Raw genomic sequence first — 23,766 nt, 5'->3', positions numbered from 1 at the left:
GGCATAATCATAGGATTGGTATAGATAGGATTGCTTCGAAGCTCGACCGCTTCCTTGTCAACCATCAATGGCTCTTCTCCTTCCCTGATTCCCACGCTTCCTTCTCCCCTGCGGGCCTCTCAAATCATTCTCTCTGCCTAGTCCATATCTTCTCCCTCTCTTCCTTTGGCCCCAAACCATTCAAATTCTTTGATATGTGGACCTCCAACCCGTCTTTCCTCGACACGGTCAAGGAAGCTTGGGAGAAGCCCGTTCATTGCCACTCCCTTCCCCTCATTAGCTTTGCCCGTCGGCTTAGGAATACCAAGGATGCTCTCCATCGTTGGAACCTCTCCACGTTTGGAAACATCCCCTCTAGGGTTTCTAATTGCCGCTCTCATCTTTTGCAAATCTAGGCCAATCTCCAAACTAACCCTCTCAATCCTTCGCTTGCGGATAGTGAGAGACTTCTCTCTTCTGAACTTTCCTCTTTGGCTCTATTGAAGAGAACTTTCTCCGCCAAAAGGCTAGGATTAAATGGCTCCATCTCGGAGACTCCAATTCGGCTTTCTTCCACCGTTCCCTTAAAGCGAGAAATAACTATAATTCTATCCCAGCTCTCCTCTCTAGCAATGGATCTTGGATTCTTGACCCTCCGGAGATCAAAGCTGAGGTTGTCTCCTTCTTCTCCAATCTCCTTTCTCCTCCTCGCTCTTCTCTCCCTCCGCGCCCCTCTCTTCCCCCTGGTTTACTTAACAAATTTGTTAGCCATCAAGCTCTCCCCTCTCTCTTCTCCATTCCATCCCATGATGAAATTCTTCAGGCCATTCGTTCTGACAAACCAAATCGTGCCCTTGGCCCTGATGGTTTTAGTGGGGTTTTACTCCAGTGCTTAGAACCTCATTGAGGATGATCTTATTATGGCTATCCGTAGTTTCTTCCTCAATCCCTCTCAGCTCTCTTCTGTCAACCAAACTTTTCTTTGTCTCATCCCCAAAAAGGCAGGCGCCTCCTCCCTTTCTGATTTTCGCCCCATCTCCCTCTGTAATCTCTTATACAAGTTCATCTCTAAAATCCTAGCGAATCGGCTCAAAAAGATTATGCCTAACCTGGTTAGCTCGAACCAGTCCGCTTTCATTTCCGGTCGTAGCATCGTGGACAATATCCTTCTTTGTGCTGAGATTGTCAGGGGGTTTGACAGAGCATCCCACTCCCCTGCAGCTCTCCTCAAAGTTGATCTCCACAAAGCTTTTGACTCTATTCGCTGGGATTTTATTAGTGACATTCTGTTAGCCATGAGATTCCCCCCTTCTTTTATCCACTGGATCGAGATTTGCATCTCCACCCCTTTCTTTTCTATCATTACTAATGGCTCACCGACGGGATTTTTTCCCTCGAGTGTTCGTATCCGGCAAGGCTGTCCCCTCTCTCCCTTTCTCTTCTCCCTGGCTTTGGAGGTTCTTTCCCATCTTCTTCAAGCCAAGACTGATCAACTCCTGATTACTCCCATTCCTAAGTGTAAAGCCATCAATTTGACTCATCTTGCTTTCGCCGATGATCTCATGATCTTCTCTAAAGCTGACCCCAGATCCATCTCCACTATCACCTCTACTCTCTCCTTCGAGTCTTTATCGGCCCTGAAAGTCAACATTGATAAATCTTCTCTCTTTCTGTCTGGAGTCTCAGAGCCCCTTCATTCGACCCTCCTGAATATTTCTAGGTTCAAGCCAGGTTCCTTCCCTGTGATCTACCTTGGTCTCCCTCTCATCCCGGGTAGGCTTACTCGTCATCACTGCTCCCCTATGTTGGATAACATCCGCAAAAGTCTCCAACTTTGGAAAAGCCGGTTTCTTTCCTTTGCTGGTAGGGTTGAGCTCATCCGATCTGTGCTCCAATCTTCTTACCTTTATTGGTGTGGCATTTTCCCGATCCCTAAAGCCATCTCATCTGCTATGGAATCTCTCTTCTGTGCTTTCCTCTGGAAGGGCCAGGATTCATCCCGCTTCCTTCGCCCCCATAAGCTGGTCCAAGGTTTGTCAGCCCAAATCTGAAGGGGGCCTAGGAATTCGTAGGATTCAAGATGTCAATGCCGCTGCTTTGCTTAAACTCATTTGGAAAATCATCACCAAGGATAATTCTATTTGGGTCAATTGGGTTCACTCATACCTTCTCAAATCCAACTCTTTTTGGACTGTCTATTGCCCCTCTTATCCCTCTTGGACTTGGAGGAAGCTCCTCCTTCTCCGTCCCCGGGCTCTTTCCGCCATCACCACCCACATCTCCTTTGGCTCCTCCACCTCTTTCTGGCAAGATCCGTGGCATCCGATGGGTATTCTCCTCTCGCTCTTTCCCCTCCGCACAGTCTATGAAACCCGAATTCCCAAATCCACCTTGCTTTCGGAGTTTATCTCCAATGGTTCTTGGGTTACTTCCCCGCATCATAGTCTCATGCAAGTTTGGAGTTCCCTCCCCCCTATTTACCCCCTCCTTCATGATACTATCATTTGGTCCCCCACTACCAAATCCTTTACCTCGGCTTTGGCTTGGAACCTCCTTCGCTCCCCCTCCCCTGCCCCTCCATGGCCACCCCTGGTATGGTTTAAAAGCCACATCCCTAGACATTCTCTCACTCTTTGGAGAGCCTTAAATCTAGCCCTACCAACCTAGTCTTTCCTTATTTCCCGCCACATCCCTGTGAACCCAAAGTGTATCCTTTGTTGGAATGGTATTGAGGACACTGAGCATTTGTTCTTTACTTGCCCTTTATCTAGTGCCCTGTGGAGGAAAGCCCTGAGTTATATTTGGCCCTGTTCCCGTCGCTCATTTGGGTTTACCCGTGACTGGTCTTGGATTCTGAGCAAATTCGCAGGTAACTCTATTTGTGATCCGTATTGGCAAGCTCGTCTTTGGTGCCACAGTCCACCATCTATGGTGGGAGCGTAATCTCATGCGCTGGAACTCCAAATCCCACTCTATCGATTCCATTTGGAATGCTATTTATTTTGATGTTTCAGTTAGGACTCCTTCCTCTCCCCTCCCCCCGGTTGTTGATTCCCCAAGGAACAGGCTTATTGTTGTCTCCTGGGGGATCAACTCCCAAATCCCCACCGCTAGCTGACTCGAGCTTGTGATTTTGTTTATTGTTTTGTCTCTTTAATAGATTATTTATTCATCCAAAAAAAAAACACCATAAAACTACTAGTTTACTAAAAAACCTGAAAATGTAACATCCAACATTCCAAGTATATAGTACATTAGTAAATGAATCAGAGAAGAAGCTGGAATGTTATTACTTACAAGTCTATTCTATTCAAGCCTCAAGGTCTCCCTCTTCCGTCTGCACCCCATACAAATGACAATATAACTCCCATGATGTTTGCCCCCGCCCCATATAGTTTTGGACATAGTCAAGAACTGCACCTCTGTATGTGGCCTCATCCACATGCATAAGATTCCCTAACTGTGGGAAGTTGTGAATCTCCAAAGGAACTGGTGGTGGTGGGCCTTGTGGCTGTGGAATAGTGTGGAAGATCTGCTCAACAAATGAAAGAGCACCTTGCCCCTGGCTCTCAGGAGAAGGATAAGGATACTGATAAGGTCGCAGTGGCTGACTTCGATAATCGACAGTGGGAGGGACACCATAAGCTTCATAGGCCGCTCCATAACCATAAGGCTCCAGTCGTGGCTGACTAGCCTGACCCTGAATCTGATAGCCAGGAGGGACACCATATGGTCCATAACCATAAGTCGACTCGGTAGAGCCAATACTCTCCACAGCAGTATCATTTGAGGACTCTGCAGGCCTATGCCATCCGGATCCTCTGGAGGTGGAGGAGTCTCTAGCATCATCAATGCTCATCGATCTCATAGATCCCACCAAGCTCTCGGCATTGGATGGATGGTAGGTCCCATATGATGGCGTGTCCTCTGTGCTCCAGCCGTGCTGTCTCCCCTTCCCCTTCCTCAAATATGTAGAGGAAACATTTTTGCCTCGAGATGCAGCTCCAGTATGGTCTGAATCCTTTGTCGCGTGGGTGAACTGACTCTCTCCTGTGAATCTCGGTGGTCGTCCTCCCCCCCCTTGACTCTCACGTACTGCTGGTGGTGGTTTGTCCCTAGGATCAACTGAATCCTGATCACAAGATCCCACACCCTCCTCATCCCCTCCATCATCATCGTCATCATCACCACCATCGTCGTCATCGCCGGAGGCTTGAGTCACCTCATCCTCATTGTCGGACCAGAAAATCAAATCCTCACTCTGGGTGGATGCACTAGGGTGTGGCACGAAGGGACAGGCGGGATCTGCATGTGGCCTCCCCTCCTGGGCCATGAAGTCCCCCACATCAGCCCCCATCTCCTCTGCAATCTGACTATTGGGAAGACCTCCATCCTCATCCAGTAATCCTTCTCCATTGTCCCTGATCCAGTCAACTACTGGGTTATCATCATCATCCATCTCAAATATGTCGGCCAACTCGATATTGGTGCTCTCTATATCCATCCCCTGTCTAATATGATCCTCTCTCAGTCTCATATTATAGTGTAGGTAGACAAGGTCCTCTAGATGCTTCACACCCAATCGGTTGTGCCACTTCGAGTGAATGAGGCTGAAGGTGCTCCAATTTCGCTCACAACCAATGGCAAAACATGTTTAGGAGAGCACTTTGCTTGCAATCCTACTCAAGTTGTGTGAATCACGTCCAAATTGCAACCACCACTCAGCTGGAACAAACATAGACTCCAAGTCATTTTAATACTTAAATAACTAAATTAAAGATAGAATATAATAATTAAATGTATAATGAAATAAATGAATGAACTTACCCGCAGGGGCGGTTTCCCGTCCCGATACGGCCACAGCACGACCGAAGCTCCCAGTGGCATCCCTAAAAGCCTTTATCTAATATATAAAAAGAAAAAACAATAACTAGTTACTAGGTTAATGACTTAGTATAAAACTATGAATTGTGAATATCAAATGATTCTAATCACTATCTCACCTTCATAAGGATGACTGCTTGTTTAGCTGTATCCGGTTTGAACTTCTCGACTACAGTTTGGACAGCATCCATCAAATCTTGCCTCATCCCAAGATTGTCCTTGTAATGGTACTTGGGATTTAAATAGTATGCTGCGTAAGAAAAAGTATGTAATAAAAGGGTATAGTTAATGCTTAATAGTGTGATAACATAATGAAAATTAAATTAAATACTAGACTTAACAACTCACCAGCCTTATGCAATGGATGTTGCAACATAGACTCCCATCTACTATTGATGATTTGAAGGACTTTCTTGTTGCCGCGTGGGTGGACCTGAGCAACTTGCTGCTTCATCGTATCTACTGCAGCCATGGTGGGAGATCTCGCGAGATCTCGCGAGATATCTCGCTATTTTCACATAGCGAGACGAGATGAGAGGCGAGATCTGCGAGATGGGAGATCTCGCCGAAATCTCGCCACATCTCGCCAAGATCTCGCTAAGATCTCGCTGCAACCATCAAAATTTGCCAGAAACTTCATTATTTTTGCGGAATTTGTTGGGGATTCTACTTCTAAACATCTTTAAGACATCTACAACATCAAATTATCATCATTCAAGCCTATTTCAACTAGATCTACAACAAAGGTAAGATTTTCCCCCAAATTTGAATTTTTTTCAAATAGAATATTCTACAATGGGTGTGTGAGTTTAGTGTAAATATATGTTGATCCACAAGCTTTGATCTAACTTTCATGGAAACCAATTTAATGTGACAGTTAAACCTATATGTGACATACTATAGTGATGAGTTGACTTGGGAGTCATATGTGGCCACAATTCAGAATCAGTTGATGCAGAATGCTGAGTGATACTCTTGCTTGTCTTGTAATCTTATTACTCACATACTCTTGTGATTGTGATTGTGAACTTATAGATTATGATTTATGACTTACTAAAAGTCTAAAACTTCTTATGGTTGTAAAATTTTGAAGCCATTAAGTTCTTTGATAGTTTGATGTGTGATGTATTTAATACTTTATAGTTGATAACATGAATTACTTGATATCTCTACATTTCGGTTTTACACATAGGGTTGACTTAGAAGATGTAGTTAGGGTTATTTTCTCACAATTCTAAAGCCACCAATGTGTTCAAAAGGCCTTAAATAGACTAAATACCAAATTTCAGCCCAACCAGGGCCCTAAAACCCACCGAGATGGGTCACCGAGATTACGCCAAAATTTTGGTAGATCTCGACCGAGATCTCGCCATCTCAGTCGAGATCTCTCTATTTTGGAGTGGCGAGATCTCGCTCGAGAGCGAGATCTCCCACCATGACTGCAGCAAATATGTGTGCTAGAGTAGGTTTTATTTACTGATCTACCATCCTCAACACATTCACCATAAGCTCAAGCATCTTCACCACTATCCTCACATTGTGCCAGAAAGTCTCATCAAGGATAGTCAACTGAGCTCTCCTTCCTCCCTCTGATGAAGAACCCTCCCAGTTAAACCACTCCTCGGATGCAAACATACTCCTAAGGCCAGTCTTCCTACTCTCAAAGCTCTGCAGTGCTATCCAATTAGTAGCAACTCTGGTTATGCCTGGCCTCACTAACTCACCCTGACACTTGTCCCTCATCATCCTTAATGCATAGGTGTGGTTATATATGAAGGTGCTAACATATCGAGCTTGGTCCACGGTATTCTTCACAAGCTTGACCTTTCCAATCTCCTTCAACATTAAGTCAATGCAGTGAGCAGCACAAGGAGTCCAAAAGAGCCTATATCTGTCCATCCATCAAGGCATCGAGCCATCAATACAAAGTTATAAAGTGTACATGCATATGTGTAATATAAATATATGTATTTACAAATGAAAAATTAATACTTTATGTTTAGACTTTAGATACTTGGAGTTCTCCTGCATCTTCAACCCAACTTTCTTGTAGTTGGAGCCATTATCAGTCACAATTTGAACTACATTTTCCACTCCAACCTCCTTCCCCACTTGCTTCAGTATTTTGTAAATGTATTTTGCATTCTTTTTCTCACCGGATGCATCTACTGACTTGAGGAACACTGTCCTCCCATCACAATTCAACATGAAATTGATGATGGACTGTCTAATGGGACCAATCCAACCATCAGCCATCAGAGTCACTCCATAATGATTCCACATGGGCTTTAATCCCTTAATGTACTCATTTATGTCCTCTTTATGCTTAGGCAAATACACATTATATATCTCATATGGAGTGGGGCCCTGTACACCACTCCCAGCCTTGCCTATCTGCTCAATCATATCTCTGTAGTAGGGCCCCTGGGCTGTATGTGCTGGAACACTATGGTAATGCGCCCATTTGGAGAAAGCCATCCCCACTTTCTCCTTCACACTCCCCCATAAGTGCTTCAACTTTCTCTGTTTATGCTCAGGCCTCGCAAATAGGGCCAGATCATTGCGAAGAATCTCAAGATCCAGATCTGTAGGATTTACTGAGGAAGCTCGACCCCTTGTAGGGGCCCGTGGAATAGGAGCCTCCTGCCTCACACTCTGAAACCTCCTCATAGGGACTTGGGAGCCACCTGTGCCTCCCATACCTATTGGCTCTCTAGAGGACCCACAACCCAGACCCCTCTGTTGCCTCCTCATGTCATCAATCCTCTGGTTCTCCCTACTCATCATCATCGCCCTCCTCAGCTGATCGGCCTCTGGATCAGGGTCACTGTCTCCTGGCTCATCCCTACCATAACCCTCAGGATCTGGAAGGTCATCTAAGCAGGCATCCTCGAACTCATCCCTCTGTGTTCTCTTCTCTTTCCTCTTTTACTTTGTACCAGTATATATGAGGCCATTGCCCTCTTGACCTCTACGGGCACCTTTGGGCACCCTGTTACATCCCTGTTGCCACCAGCTAGATGCACCTTCAATCTAGTGGCCCCACCTCCTCCTATTTGTTTCTTACAATAATTACACTCGCTTTTCCTCCTATCAGCTGTCAGTGGTCTCCCATGTTCCCAAGCTATGTCTGACATCTTTAAAATAGAGTGCCTGATACAAGAAACACACACTAAGTATCTTGAAAAGCTCCACAATATGCTCCAAAAATGACATACATGCTTCTAATAATAACCTCCTATTTTTAAATATAAAAAAAATATATATGTATAACTAAATAAGTATTTTTTAAATATATAAATAATTTTAAAATATATAAAATACACACTAACTATCTTAAAAATATCCACAACATGCTCAAAAAATTGCATACATGCTTCCACTAATACTCTCCTATTTTTAAATTTAAAACACAAATTAATTATTTTTTAATATTTAAATATATTTTTTAATTATTTAAATATGTATTAAATACAGTAAAATTACATAATTAACAGAAAAAAAAATTAATTCAACACCATCACAGCAATATGGTGTCTCATCTCTCACATACATTCATTTGAAGCTTATGCATGTACTATACATAAACATTTTTAACAATATACATAATTTAGTAAATAATTTTTAATAACAGAAAAATAAAAAAATAATAGGAAGAATAAAAAAATAATTTTGACACTACAAATTCATAGATCAACACTCTAAAGTAAACATATATAAATTTGGAAGCAATCTAACATGATTTAAGGCACAAATGAAACAAGAATAAAAAAATGAGGAAGTTGGTTACTCACCTTGCAAGATTTGAGAAAATGCACAAATGGAGGAGCAAATCAAGTGTTTGAAGGAAATGGAATACTAGAAATTAGGTGTAGAATGGGATGAAAGCAAGAGAAATCAGCAAAATTTTCAAAATGAGGTCGAAATGCAGAGAGCGATATAGCTCGAAATGTCGAAACAGCGTCGAAATGTCGAAAATGACTCGATTTTGGGTATTTTATAACCTGTGGAAGTGTCGTTTCGGCCCGATATGGTATCGGGTCGAAATATCGACTCGTATTGACCGAAATTTCGGTCGGTACAAAACGATATGGATACATTTCGTGCCTACTACTACATTTCGTTTCGATTTGGATTTTTGCAGGCATTTCGATTGAAATTTCGACCATTTCGATCGAATTTTCTTCCATGATGGAAACCCAATTTTAGCGTTAGGGTTCCGAGAATGGTTTCTCTAAAATTATGGATCTGCCCAAGATAATCTTCTTTTGAACCAACAAATAACTATCATATCTGGCTGGGATGGATAATATTATTAAATATGGTGGGATGAACAAGGAGATAAAATTGGGGTCTAAGTGGGTAGGGTTTGGGGCAAGATTTGGTTTAACAAAACTAAATGGGATGATAGGAAAAGGTTTGGGTTTTATTGAATGATCTTGAGAGATAAAGTTGATCCTAGGATTGGAAGGAGCAGTGAAGGGATAATTTGATTTGCTTTTGGTAAGGCTTAGGAAGATTTAGGAATATGTGAAAAGGCTTGGATAAAAATTGGTGGGTTGGAGGATGAATCTTAGGCAATCTTTCTCTTCTTTCTCTTCTTTCTTTTCTTTTCTTTTCTTCCTTTTCTTTTCCTTTTTCCGTTTTCAGACTTGCCACAAGTCAGAAAAAAGGGAGGGGAGGGTTGCAATGAAGAGAGGGAAAGAAGGGAGCAGCAGGGTGGGTGAGAGGTGGTAGAGGGTTTTAGGGCGTTGTAGGGGGGCTGGAGGGGTGCTACCAATGTTGCAGCAGCAGGGGGGAGGGGATGTTAAGGTTGCATAAACAGTGGACGGGTAGACGAGGTTTTGCAAGGGGTTGGGGAGGTGGGGGGAGGGTTTTGGGGTTGCCGCGATTGAAGGGCAAGGGGAGTGAAGTTGCTGCGATGGTGGTAGAGTGAAGGAGAAGGGGGCTGGGGTTGTTTACTTGTAGAGCTGCTGCACTTTCTGGAAGAAGTGTGCTAGACAGAAGATGGTGCTGATCTTTGATGAAGAACTCAATCTTTACTCAACAATGGCCCCCTCAACAAGGAACCATGATCCTTAACTCATTAATTTTCTTTCAATAATCAGACTTAAGAAAAATGTGAAGAAAGAACAGGCTTATTTATAGCACACTAAAGACTCCATCTTAAGTTGGTTTCCTTTATAGATTAGGATCCCCTTATAATTAATCTCAACCATTCAAATAATGACCTAAAGATCTATTTGAATCTCCTTGAAAATAGATTCCTCCTAAGATCCTACGACTCCAATGATAATAAGGAACTCTTCTTGTAAATAAAGACTTGTAAGAGTCTTTCTTTAAAGAAGACTCCTAAGGAGTCTAAACTCGTCTTCAACTCAAAGAAGACTTCTAATGAACCTAGACTCTTTTGAAACTAACAAGAGAACTCTGAAAATTAAAATCAGCAAGTAATTAGTGCTGGAATGGAGCAAACTACCCCTCTTGGAGGGTTCAACCAGCCCTAGGTGCGCCACTTTGGAGTGGCCTTAGGGCCCCCCAAGGTTTTGGGACTTTCGGCCCAAGGGTGAACTATGGTTCACACACGAGTAGGACAACTTATTTTAGGCCCTATGACCAGTGGAACCCTTACTATATGTGGAAAATACCCAAAATGGGTATTCATTTACTGAATTAGTGATATGGCATATATCTAATATTCGTTTGTTTGATACTCCTACGAATGTCGGCTTGCGTTGGTTACCTGTGTGGTCATCCTCACCGGTGAAGGATGGGGCTCCCTGTGTAAAGGAAATTCAAAATCCCTATTCCACCGTATGATATGGGAGATATTCTCCATATCATTATGGGATAAAGCAAGGGTTCTGGTCTTTCAGAGCCTCACAGGCCCTGACGTCCCTCCTGTTTGTAGCTGGAACGCATAAATAAAAATATTATTCTAGTAAAAGTCTAACTAGAGCAAATATCCTCATAAAATGCACTCTCTTTCATATTCTACATCTCAAAAGCTGTTCATCATTCTAGGAATGGGAGGAAATGATGAATAATTTTACATTTATTTATAAGAGTGTACTTGTATCTAATCTGCTTTTAAAAAAAAATGATAATCTGATTACCTAGCATCACAGAATCTTCTTTTAAGTTTAGCAAAGATTGAGCTGTGACCTAAGATACAAATTTGTATTATTAGTCTTCCAACCTTCTAGTTGTATGGGTTGGGGAATTATGTCTTATTTGATCAGTCACTCCCTTTTCCTTTTCAAACTTCTGTGAAGATATTTCTTCTTATTCAGTCATCAGCTCCAGCTCCTTTCTTTGTGTTATTTTGAGAAAGAATAAGGTGAGGAATGGGGGAGAGGAGAGGATGGAAGCCACGATTTTGTTGTGGAGGCTCATCAATATCGTGAGAACTCCTCAAATTAACTTTTCTATATATAGGCTAATTTACAAGTCTATTCTATATAGGAAAGCATAAACCTATTTCAATTGGTATAAAACTCTTAATTCCTACAACCCTTTCCTATCCAGAGTTAGCGCAAAGTACTAACTCTCGATGGATCAATCCCTTCCTAAATTGCCCTTTTCTAACACTCCCCCTCAAGCTGGAGCATATATATTACTCATGCCCAGCTTGTTACAAATATAGGTAACCCTTGTATTCCCTAGAGCTTTGGTGAACAAATCTGCAAGTCGTTCTCCAGTCCTCACATGCTTGGGGGATATTATGCCTTGCAGTAACTTCTCACGAACAAAGTGGCAATCTACTTCAATATGCTTGGTACGTTCATGAAAGACTGGATTTGATGCTATATGAACCGCAGCTTAATTATCACACCATAACTTCATTGGTGTGTCATCAATAATTCCTAATTCCTGGAGTAATTGTTTTATCCATACCATCTCGCATGTTACCTGTGCCATAGCACGATACTCAGATTCTGCGCTTGATCTTGCTACCACAGTTTGTTTCTTACTCTTCCATAATACAAGATTTCCTCCAATGAATGTGCAGGAGCCTGTAGTTGATCTTCTATCAATAGGTGATCCAACCCAATCAGCATCAGAGAATCCTTCTACATTTCTATGTCCATGATTAGTGTAAAGAAGCCCATGTCCTGGTGCTTTCTTAAGATACCTCAGAATTCGTATAACTGCATCCCAGTGTGATGTTCGTGGGGCAGACAAAAATTGACTCACAACACTGACAGGAAAGGCAATGTCAGGTCTAGTCATAGTCAGATAATTCAACTTCCCAACAAGCCTTCTGTACTTCTCTGGATCATCAAGAAGGGTTCCATCTTCTGGCATTAACTTTAAGTTACATTCCATGGGAGTGTCTATAGGTTTTGATCCCAATATTCCTGTTTCAGAAAGCAAATCCAGTACATACTTCCGTTGAGATAAGAAGATGCCCTTTGTTGATTGGGCAACTTCAACTCCTAGAAAATACTTTAACTTGCCCAAGTCTTTGGTCTGAAATTTCTCTTGTAAGTAGGTCTTTAACCTATCAATTCCTGAAGTGTCATCTCCTGTAATGACAATATCATCAACATAAACTACAAGAAAGATCTTGCCTGCATCAGAGTTTTTAAAGAATACAGAGTGATCACTTTCACAACAAGTCATCCCAAATTCTATTACAACAGTAGTAAAGCGTCCAAACCATGCTCGAGGTGACTGCTTGAGACCATATAATGATTTGTGGAGGCGACAAACCTTATTCTTCTCCCCCTGAGCAACAAACCCAGGTGGTTGCTCCATATACACTTCTTCATGTAGATCTCCATGAAGGAAGGCATTCTTCACATCCAACTGAAACAAGGGCTACTTGTATGTAGCGGTAAGAGAGATTAAAATACGGATGGAAGTAAGCTTGGCAACAGGCGAAAAAGTATCAACATAATCTATGCCATAAACTTAAGCATAGCCCTTGGCAACGAGACGAGCTTTCAGGCGAGCTAACGAACCATCAGGATTAACTTTCACAATGAATATCCACCTACAACCAATAGTTGTCTTTCCTGAGGGTAAAGGCACAAGATCCCAAGTTTGATTGTTTTCTAAGGCTTGTAATTCTTCGTTCATTGCACTGACCCACTTAGGATTAGACAAGGCTTCAAGAACATTCTTAGGAATAGGATAATTCTCGATAGTAGATAAAGCAGTAGAGAACCCAGGTGATAAATTAGAATATGAAATAAAGTTAGAGATGGGATACTGAACACAAGAACGAGTACCCTTCCGAAGAGCAATGGGAATATCAAGGTCAGATTTGGCAGGAACGTCCACAGGATCAACAGACGAAGTCGGCACAGAGGTAGAGACCGTAGGTGCAGAGGGGGGAGCTGGTGGTTTTGGCCGGCGCATGTACACTTTGGTGATGTCGGCCAGAGGTGGAGGGAAGGAACTGTACCCTGTGGACACACACTTTGAAAAATACATAGATCATCATTTAGGTCAGTTAAACTATGAGATTCAGTGGAAAAAGAAGTTGACTCAAAAAATGACACATCTGCAGTAACAAAATATCTTCGTAAGTCAGATGAATAACAACGATATCCCTTTTGAGTGCGAGAGTACCCCACAAAAATACACTTAAGTGCATGTGGATCAAGTTTAGAGATCCCTGGGCGATGATTACGAATGTAACACACACAACCAAATACGCGAGGAGGTAAAGTAAATAAGGGAGATGAAGGAAATAAGAGAGAATGAGGAATGCCACCTTTTAAGACAGATGAAGGCATCCTGTTAATAAGATAACAAGCGATTGAAAGCGCATCAGCCCAAAAGGATTTAGGAACCTTCATCTCAAATAAGAGAGAACGGGTGACCTTCAATAAGTGTCTATTTTTCCTTTCTGCAACCCCATTTTGTTGAGTATCAACACAGGAAGATTGGTGAAAAATCCCATTAGAAGCCATAAATTTACAAAACGGATCAGAGAAATATTCTTTGGCATTATCACTACGAAAAGTACGAATAGGAACACCAAATTGAGTACGAATTTCAATAACAAAATTGCAAAATATGTCAAATAATTCTGAACGATTTTTCATTAAATAAAGCCAAGCGACTCTTGAAAAATCATCCACAAATGTAACAAAGTATCTGTAACCTGAAGTAGAACTAACAGGACAGGGTCCCCACACATCAGAATGAACTAGAGAGAAAGGGTGGTCTGATCTGGTGTTTATACAAGGAGGAAAACTCATACAATGAAGTTTTCCAAATTGACAAGACTCACAATCCAACTTTGAAAGAAAATGAAAACTTTTATCTACCAATTTTAGGGTTTCCAGAGAGGGATGCCCCAACCGACAATGTATTTGATGGGGGATGGAAATACTAGAACAAGCAGTAGAGGATATCTCCTCGAATAGATACAACCCCCCAGACATACGGCCTCTACCAAGTATCTTCTTCGTCGTAAGATCCTGAAATAACCAATATCCAGGAAAGAATTTCACCAAACAATTATTAGTGGAAGTAAATTTTTGAACAGATAATAGGTTAAATGGCAAATTAGGTACGTAAAGAACTGAGGGTAGGGTAATGGATGGAGTGAGTTGAATTGTACCCACTCCTTTAACATTGATATGAGAACCATTAGCAAGTGTAACCAAAGAGGATGATGGAACAAAAGAGGAAAATATACCTATAGCCCCGGTCATATGATCAGAAGCTCCTGAATCAATGATCCATGGGTGAGATGTGGTTGAAAGGCAACTAGTAGCATTACCTGTCTGAACAAGGGTGGCAGCGGCTGATTGTGGTTGAATGGCCTGAAACTAAGTGAAACGAATATAATCTTCCTCAGTCATCTTTACAGTCTTACCCTCAGGATGAACTTTAGTAGTTGTAGGCGCTGATTCAGAAGTGATAATTGCATTCGCCATGTGTGGGGGCTTCCCATGAAGCTTCCAACAGTATCGTTGAATATGTCCTGGACGACCACAATGATGACAAGTCTTAACTTGTCCTGGACTGTCAGTAGAGTTGTGTGAACCTGGATATTTTCCAGTATTATTTCCTCGAGTTCGTCCTATATTTTGTCCACCAAGGACCTGTCCTCCAGAGGTGCCTCGAGAAACTGTTGCCAAAGCTGAATTTTCTATAGAGTTATTGGTACTCTCCCTTGCAACACGAAGAACTCTTGAAAATGTGTCGGCTAACGTGGGTACATGATCACTACCAAGAATCTGTGCTCTAACTGCCTCAAACTCCTTTCCAAGACCTCCCAAGAAACCCATAACAACTAATTGCTCTCTTTGATTTTGCATAGTTTTGACATCAGAGGAGATAGGTAGAATAGAGGTTAGTTCTTCATACATTCTTTTAAAATCTGCAAAATATTGGGTAATATCTCTACCTTTTCTATCTACTCGATAAAATTCTTGGGACAATTCGTAGATTCTAGCCAGATTATTCTGACCAGAATACAACACATTCAAATACTCCCATAATTCCTTCACAGTTTGTAAGTGAGTCACCAAATCTATAATGTTATCTGCCTAGGAATTAAACATCTGCCCAAGTATTCGTGCATCAACAATTGCCCAAGTATCATCATCTATGGGTACAGTCTTAGTCAAATGATCTATCTGTCCCCGTCCAGTAAGAACAATTTTAACTATAGCCCTCCATTGATGGAAATTTGATCCACCCTCCAATTTCTTCTCAGTTAACCGATGAGAGGATGAAGAAATAATTTCAGTCATAGTATTTTTATTTGAAGTTTCTCCCATATCAAACAATTTTAAAATCAAATCCCAGAAATCAGAATCAGAAATCAGAAACCAGAATCGAAACCAGAATCAAAGAACCAGAATCAGAATTATTCCCAGATTAATCCCAGATTCAGATTAATCTCATAAACATAAATAAACCAATTTAAAATCAAACCAAACCAGAAAATTTATCTCAGTCTTTCAACTCGATCGAAGTCTCCTTAAACCACCGAAACTCAAGTCCAAACAAGAAACCAGATCGCAGGTCTTTCAACACGATCGATCACTCTTGAAGTCTCCTTAAAACCACCAAAACTCAAGACCAAACAGGAAAACAGATCGCAGCTTTCTTTCTTGAAGTCTCGAAGTCTCAACACATGATCGATCTCTCTCACTCTTTAACAATCGATCGCAGCTTTCTTTCTCGAAGTCGAAGTCTCGAAATCTCAACACAATCGATGCTTTTTCTCTTAAGAAGCAGAACCGACAGCAGCCACACCAGCAACGATTGCTTCTTCTCCTAAGAAGCAGAACCGAAAGGAACCAGCTATCGATTGCTTCTTCTCCAGGTACAATTTCTTTCCTTCCTATAGAATCGAAAGGAATAAGAGGACCTACTGCTCTGATACCATGTTATTTTGAGAAAGAATAAGGTGAGGAATGGGGGAGAGGAGAGGATGGAAGCCACGATTTTGTTGTGGAGGCTCATCAATATCGTGAGAACTCCTCAAAGTAACTTTTCTATATATAGGCTAATTTACAAGTCTATTCTATATAGGAAAGCATAAACCTATTTCAATTGGTATAAAACTCTTAATTCCTACAACCCTTTCCTATCGAGAGTTAGCGCAAAGTACTAACTCTCGATGGATCAATCCCTTCCTAAATTGCCCTTTTCTAACACTTTGGAACTCCATACTGGATTTCAAGTAGGCAAGAAAGTTGTCAGCAATGGATTCAGTTGTACTGTTGTGTATCTTTTCTTGAGGTTCGACTGGTGTTGTCTCTTATGCGTTTGCTTTCAGATTTAGCATAATTTTTTCCTTACCCCAGACTGGGGAGGGAGAACAAATTGTTTTTGTAACCAATGCACATCTAGTTTCAGATTAAATTCATCAATAACAATGTGATGTTTCATGTTTCACATGCAACTTCCATTATGAATAAAGTGTTAAAATCTTACAAGGATTGTCTCTGTTCGCATTTTGAATATATTACAACTTTAAAAAGATAACTGCTTCCATATAAAGTACCTTTCATTTTCAGAAGGAAACAAAATGAAATTTTAATGATTAAATCATACTGTGGTGTCATAGTCTAATGATATCTTTGTTTTGAACCAGATACATTGTGCAGGGCTATAGTAATGAAGTTGATTTGTGGTTTACGAATGCAATTTCCCGTCCTTGCACTCTATTAAGAAGTTACACTTCTGAATCGCCCTCATGCATGAGCAATGGAGGCAATGCCGCCAAGTGTAGAGATGTTGGAAGCAAATTGAATTTCGTCAATGAAGCTCAATTCCTGCTCATATCTGAGGACAGTGTCTCTGACCTCAACACCAGGTTATGCTCAAGTATGTGTCTGGAATTTACTTCTTCCCTGTCTTGCGAGAGATATTGTTCATGCTTCTGTGCAATCATTGAATTTTCTAGCTCTTTGTTCGTCTAAAATAATCTACACCACTTGCTTCAAAAAACATAAGATTTTCACTCGGACAATCATTTCACTTTAGGTTATGCTTTTGACAACTATACTACAAAATTTCTACATCCTTTTAACAAGGTTTCTGCTTTTTCAATAGATTGCAATTATATGTGGCTCCATAAAGCCCCATTTTCTTCATTGATTTACTGTAAAATTTGAGCGGATGTTTTCTATATTAGTAGATTTTGGTGTAGTTGGAGGTTTTCTTTCCTGTATTTACTATATCCTTGTAAACTAAATTATGCAAACACACCCTGGACTTCTCCTAAGAGATTAATAAGGACGAGGTTTGAAGAAATCAAGTTGTCTGCCCCCTCATTTTTTTAATAAAAAACATAAGTCAGTCAGCAACAAGATGTCTAACTGATGATGTGGCATCTAATTTGGACATTTAATTAATTTATACCCCTTTCTTTCCCAATTTTGTCGTCTATTATACCTTAACCTTATAAAAGGTAACATCCTTCTCATCAGGAACTATCCCCTACCTGTTAGTTGTCACTCACAAATATTGTCAACTTGAAAGTGCACAAAACCATGGTGGTTCATTTTCATAGGAAAACATCAGGAAATTACACAGCAAGAGAACATTTAGTTGGTGACTAAAGTTTTCATCATTTCAATCACACTAAGTAATCAAACAGATTTATAGGCTTATTTTCTGAGTGGGGAAGCAGTTGAAAAGAACTGGAAAGATCATGTGTTGCATGATAGAATTTTTCCAAAAGCAAAATACTTTTGATGTGACCCTTTTTTTGTTAAGCTTATGAAAAAATGCATCAATTTGAAAGTTCATGCGAGCTAATTTTCTTTTTTTCTTTTGGCAGAGATACGAAATTTTAATCACCAACAGAAAATTCATATTGATCCAACGAGGTTTCGTCCAAATCTGGTCATTTCTGGTTCAGAACCATATGCAGAAGATGGCTGGCGTACTCTCAGCATTGGGAATAAAAACTTCATTGTAAGCTCTTTGAACTTTATATTCAATGTGTTTGTTGTAGCATAAAATGATATGACTTAGTTGAACTTCTTGTCTTGTCTGACATTTAATATCCTTCATAATATTTTTCACAATAGACTTTTTATTGGAATATTATCTTCACTTAGTCAGCTTGATAGATTGATGATGTCTTATTGAAGTTAGTGATTGTTTCATACTGATCTTGCTATTTGGTTATGAATTTTTTCAAGCATTATTTTACTTGCCTTGTTACACGATTTAGTTTCTTGCTAGAGCCTTCAAATATTTATTAAGTACGGTTTGCTGGTTTATGTTTGCGTGCTGCATCCCTGCATCATCATCCAAACACCTGAATAATCAACATAGCATTTTCGAAGACAAAAAAAAAAATATATTCAAGCCGAAAATGAAAATGAACCATGAGAGGAAGTGTTTGAAGAATGGTTGATCCATATTTTGGATGTCTAGCGAGCAAGCCTTGTTAAATGTTAAGTTGTGCTATTGCAGCCACTAGGTTGCAGGTTCAAAACATGGAACCATTATCTCTATGAAGTGAGTATAAATGTATAATGTCACGTTCATTTGCCCCTCACAAGCACTGCAGTTTCAGAAGCCTTGTGCTTGGGGACATTCCTTTTAGAACTCTTTGTAATATGTATGCTCTCTCCAGCTTTTTTCGGACTTTCCAATTTCTTATAGTGAAAGTCTGGTTTATTTGTTTGCAGTCATTAGGTGGATGCAATCGTTGTCAGATGATCAACTTAGATCCTAAAACAGGAAAGGTGCACAACACCAAAGAACCATTGGCAACTTTGGCATCATTCAGAAGAGTGAAGGTCTGTCCTCCAGTATTGTTATTTCTTCAATAAAGACCAGTGGGGATTAACAATTCTGTGATTTTTTTTACATTAATATTAATATTTCTAGAACTCAGTCATTGGAAATCTCATAGCATGGTTCTATTCAAGCAAAGCTCAATTGCCTATATTATATAGTAATATATAGTCAATGCTATTGTGTGGAAGCAGGGAAGAATATTTTTTGGAGTCCTGTTAAGACTTGAGAATCCAGTGAGATCGACAGAAGCAGCGAAGTCATGGATCCAAGTGGGTGAAAGTGTACTTCCACTTCCATCATGAATTGGCTATGAATAGGAACCACTTTCTTACGGTTGAAGTATCCTTTAAAACCTCCGTTATAGATCAAAGGTTGCAAGTTCACATACATCTTCCTAGTACATTGCGTGTTCAGGGAGCTGAATCTGCCATCATTGTATATGGAATCTCAGTGCAGCTCAGCTGACCTCAGCTCTCTTCAATTCAAATAAGCTTTTTTGCGGGTAATGGTGGTTGGGGTACAATTCCATTTTTGCCTCTCAACACTTCAAAAGCCATACATGTTGACCCAAATGATTTGTATCTTTTTGATTGCTGCTCTTCAGTGGAATTTTGAGCCTACTTGTTCTGGTGACTGTTGTAGCATTTTTATATACTCTGATTGAAAATGGAGTGGTTCACAAGGGGGAAGGTTTGTATATGCTTTGTACTAGACACAGAAATTGTGAGCTTTGTCAAAGGGATCAACCCAGATGAAGATCTTAACTTAGTACAGTATAATGTAAACATGTTATTATATTAAAGAAACTTTTGATTCACTTTTAGTAGTTCATTTGACTTCCCTAAATTGCCTCATTGTCATATAGGTTCTTGCTTCTTAGCATTAAATTTTCGTTGGAAACCATTTCTCCTGTTGAAAGTAAGGCTTGACCATATGTGGTTGTGAGATAGGAATACATGGTTCTCGTGCATGATTTCCACGATAGTTATGAAATAAAGCAACTGCACTTGACAAGGATGGCATGAGGTATTTTAGCAAGTGCAAACAACTCTAGAAATTGCTTATTTTTTCAGGTGGTGAGGCTCTTAACTGTTTTGCAAGATATGAAAGGAATGGAATAACTTCTAGTCTAATTATTCTTTGTTGTGTAATTATGTTTTCATACTGTAAAGGTAAAGGGTTTTACTCTCATAAATTAGCTACACCAGGCAGGAGTTAGATGCTTTTTCAAATGAATAAATAAATTCATTAACCAAAAAGAGGTGAAGGTTGGGGGGAAAAGAGTACAAGGTGCAGGGCAATCCACCCAAAGCTAAACAAGATAAAGGCTCAACAAGAGCCACCTAGGCTAAAAGCAAAATGAAAACAGCAAGCTCAAAGACACTAGGCATTGGATCTTTAGTTTTTCACTCTCTTCTTTTTCCTCTTCTTCCTTTGAGGACTTAAAATCGACAACAAAATCAGCGTCGACTTGATAGTTCCCCTTGGGGACGCGGCTGCTTCTCCTACAACCATTGCGAATCAGAGGATTAATCAAGCGCCCTTGAGGAAGCCGCAGCATCTCCTACGGCCATCATGAACCAGAGGTGTAATCGGGGTAGCAGTTCCGGGCATGGTCTCATCATCATATGTGTCAACTTCGGGAGATGAGGGAGGGTTCAGATTGCAAGGGATTGGCAGCTCGCAATCAGAGGAGATAGGGAGGCCGAGGGGGAGAAGAGTTTAAGGTTGATTCCTTTGAGTAAATTAGTAGCTCTGATGGATCTTTTGAAGATCATATTGACTGTTTCATTCCCACAAAATGCCTAAGATGCAAACTATTCAGTCCCAACAGTTTTCAGTTCCCTTCTCAATTCACCCAACATTGCATAGATCTCTCCACTTTGAGGATGAGCAGTGTCTCCAACAATGAATTCATGGATCGTCCCATCCATTTCTATGAAACTACATCCTGTTTCTTTTTTTGCTCCCATCTCTTCCATTGCTCTCCTCGTCTCCCTAGCATCCTCCCATTGGCCTGCAGCTGCATAGATGTTTGACAACTGAACATACCGCCCGCCATCAAGCGGTTCCATCGTTATCAGACGCTTTCCCACACGCTCTCCCACCTCGACATTGTTGTGTGTCCTACAAGAAGCCATGAGTGCACCCCATTGAGAAATAAGAGGTTCCATAGGCATATTGCACAATACCTGCTCAGCTTCATGCACTAGACCAGCTCGACCCAAGAGGTCAGCCAAACACCCATAGTGCTCAATCTTTGGCTCGATGCCATAATCCTTCTTCATGGATTCAAATATCTCAACTCCCTCATTCACCATTCCTGAATGAGCACAAGCAGAAAGTACAGTCAAGAATGTCGTCTCATTCAGCCTTATTCCATGCCTCCACATCCTTGAGAAGATCTCCAATGCTTGCCATCCATGTCCATGCATTGCAAGCCCACCAATCATTGCATTCCACATTATAGCATCTTTTATATGGATCCCATCAAACAGTTCCAATGCAATATCTATGCACCCACATTTAGCATACATGTCAATTAAGGCAGTCCCAAGAACAACATTCCTTTCCCAACCTAGCTTGTTCCTATTAATATAAAGGTGAACCCATCTCCCCTGATCAAGCGCACCCATGTTAGCACAGGCTTTCAACACAGAAACCAGTGTGATCACATCAGGTTTAACACCCAGAGCTTGCATTTCACTAAAGAGCTTTAAAGCCTCTACGAAACTACCACTTCTAACATACCCATCAATCATGGCACTCCAAGAAACCAAAGTTCTATGTGGCATTTTATCGAACAGCTCTCTTGCAGTTCCAATGTCGCCATTTTTACCGTATGCAGAGATCATTGCGTTCCATGAAACTAAATCCAAAACTAAGCTCTCGTTGAACAACAAACGAGCATCCTCTAAATGACCCATTTTGCAATACATGTTCATGAGTGAGTTCCTCACAATAACCAAATCCTCCATCCCCTGTTTCAGTATTTGGCCATGGATCTTCCTCCCCAATTCATTGTCCATGCAACTACCCATCATGCAAGCCTTCACGACAAGTGCAAACGTGTAATTATCAGGTGGAACTCGCCGAGTTAACATCTGGAAATAGTAGGAAACACCGGAATTGGGCGAATCGCGCTCGGCAAGGCCAATAATCATGGCGTTCCATGTGTAAACATCTGGGTGATCCAACGAGTGGAAGATAACTCGGGCGTATTGAGGATCACCTCCGCCCGATTTGAAGCAGAATTCAACTAATCGACTTGCTACGAACGCGTTTTGGATGAGACCTGACGTTATGGTGTGGCCGTGGAGGACTCTAACATCGATGCTGCGATTGAAGGAAGCTTCTAGAAGGGAAAGAATCGATTTTCTCATCTGATAATACGAAAATGACTGAGGATGAGAAAATCAATTAAGGCTTGTGGGGGTATATGAGTTTCTTGTTTTCCCTCACGACCATTAACCCCATAATACTATTAAAATTAAAAAGAAATGAAAAGAGGAATTCAGTGAGTCTTATGTGGGTCCCACCCTTATTATGCATGTTTGAAGACTGTCAGAGGAGTACATTGTTTTTCCCTGATAAGGAGGTGATGCAGATTCTTTTCTCAATGTCTCGAGCTTGGATGGCCCAATTTCTTCTCTCATTCTCAATTTGGGATCCCTCTACCTCATACAGGTTCTAGATACATTTAGAAGAAGGAGCTACTTCTAGTGTACTTTGTCAATGTTCATAAGTGATCTCCTCCTAAATGTGTGAGAAAGAATATAAGATATGCACAACCCTCAATCCTTGTGGGATATTGCTAGGTAGGTACATTTGATGTGGTGATGCCTATGGTGCCTAGTATTAGATGGATGCCACATGAATTCAGTCAATTCTCAGTCATACAAAAATATCAATCCTCTACTCACAATGATCGATCTTGCTAAGCTGGTGGCCTGACTTGGTGGTTCCGATCATGCCCAACATTGGATGGATGTCCTGTGGATTCTATGAAATGTGCACATGCTCTTTTATGTGGCTGAGATTTAATGGAATCTATGTGACATCCGTCCAATGCTAATCACCACAAGCACCACCACGTTAGTCTCACCAACCTAGCAAAATCCATCATTGTGAGCAGATGATCCAAATCCAATTCCCTGATAAAATAATGACACATGCTTTGCATGCAAAATCTAATAGATTTTCTTACGAGAATTTTCGAGTTTGACTAAAAAAGCTGTTCACTTAGAGTGATCATATAAAACCACAAGCAATGCTAAATCATTATTTTTCATTTTTTATTATTGGCAAATGAAATTTTTCATTCATTTCTCAAATCAAGAAACACCAACAACTATTTTTCGATGAAGACTCAATCCCAACCGGATAATTTATTTCCATTTCACTTCAAAATACTATGAAAACTCTGATTCTTTCTTTTTCCCTCTCTATAGTTAATAAAATGCTAGTACAATAGCTTTGGGGGAGAACAACAATGTCTCTTTCTCGCCTTTTCTTGTTAATTAATATATTAATAAATCCCAGCTCAGTATCACATCACCATTTTTGTATTTTGGGTGAAAACCACATCACCATTTATAAATTAATGCATTGGTGAACAAAACCAAATTAATGGATGTTAATTGTATATTTTATTTCAACTTGCTT

At 40.7% G+C, this 23,766-nt stretch overlaps 1 protein-coding gene and 1 pseudogene across 1 annotated transcript in view; one reads left to right on the top strand and one right to left on the bottom strand.

Moving 5' to 3' along the window:
• ABA3 (molybdenum cofactor sulfurase (LOS5) (ABA3)) overlaps nt 1-20,079 on the top strand; it is a 90,446-nt gene extending 70,367 nt beyond the window's left edge. Inside the window, exons 22-25 of the mRNA XM_089136021.1 lie at nt 16,937-17,169; nt 18,128-18,264; nt 18,990-19,100; nt 19,293-20,079. Of these exons, the coding sequence (XP_088992147.1) occupies nt 16,937-17,169; nt 18,128-18,264; nt 18,990-19,100; nt 19,293-19,403 (592 nt within the window). The 3' untranslated portion in view covers nt 19,404-20,079. The remainder of the gene's footprint in view (nt 1-16,936; nt 17,170-18,127; nt 18,265-18,989; nt 19,101-19,292) is intronic.
• A 51-nt stretch (nt 20,080-20,130) lies between these two features.
• On the bottom strand, nt 20,131-22,504 carry LOC149006002 (pentatricopeptide repeat-containing protein At5g66520 pseudogene; annotated as a pseudogene).
• Nucleotides 22,505-23,766: the final 1,262 nt, after the last annotated feature.

The sequence above is a fragment of the Hakea prostrata genome, chromosome 9 (genome assembly GCF_041222555.1).
Source record: "Hakea prostrata isolate BN-2017 chromosome 9, UWA_Hpros_2, whole genome shotgun sequence".
NCBI classification, from domain to species: domain Eukaryota; kingdom Viridiplantae; phylum Streptophyta; class Magnoliopsida; order Proteales; family Proteaceae; genus Hakea; species Hakea prostrata.
This window is presented reverse-complemented; position numbering and strand designations above follow the sequence as displayed.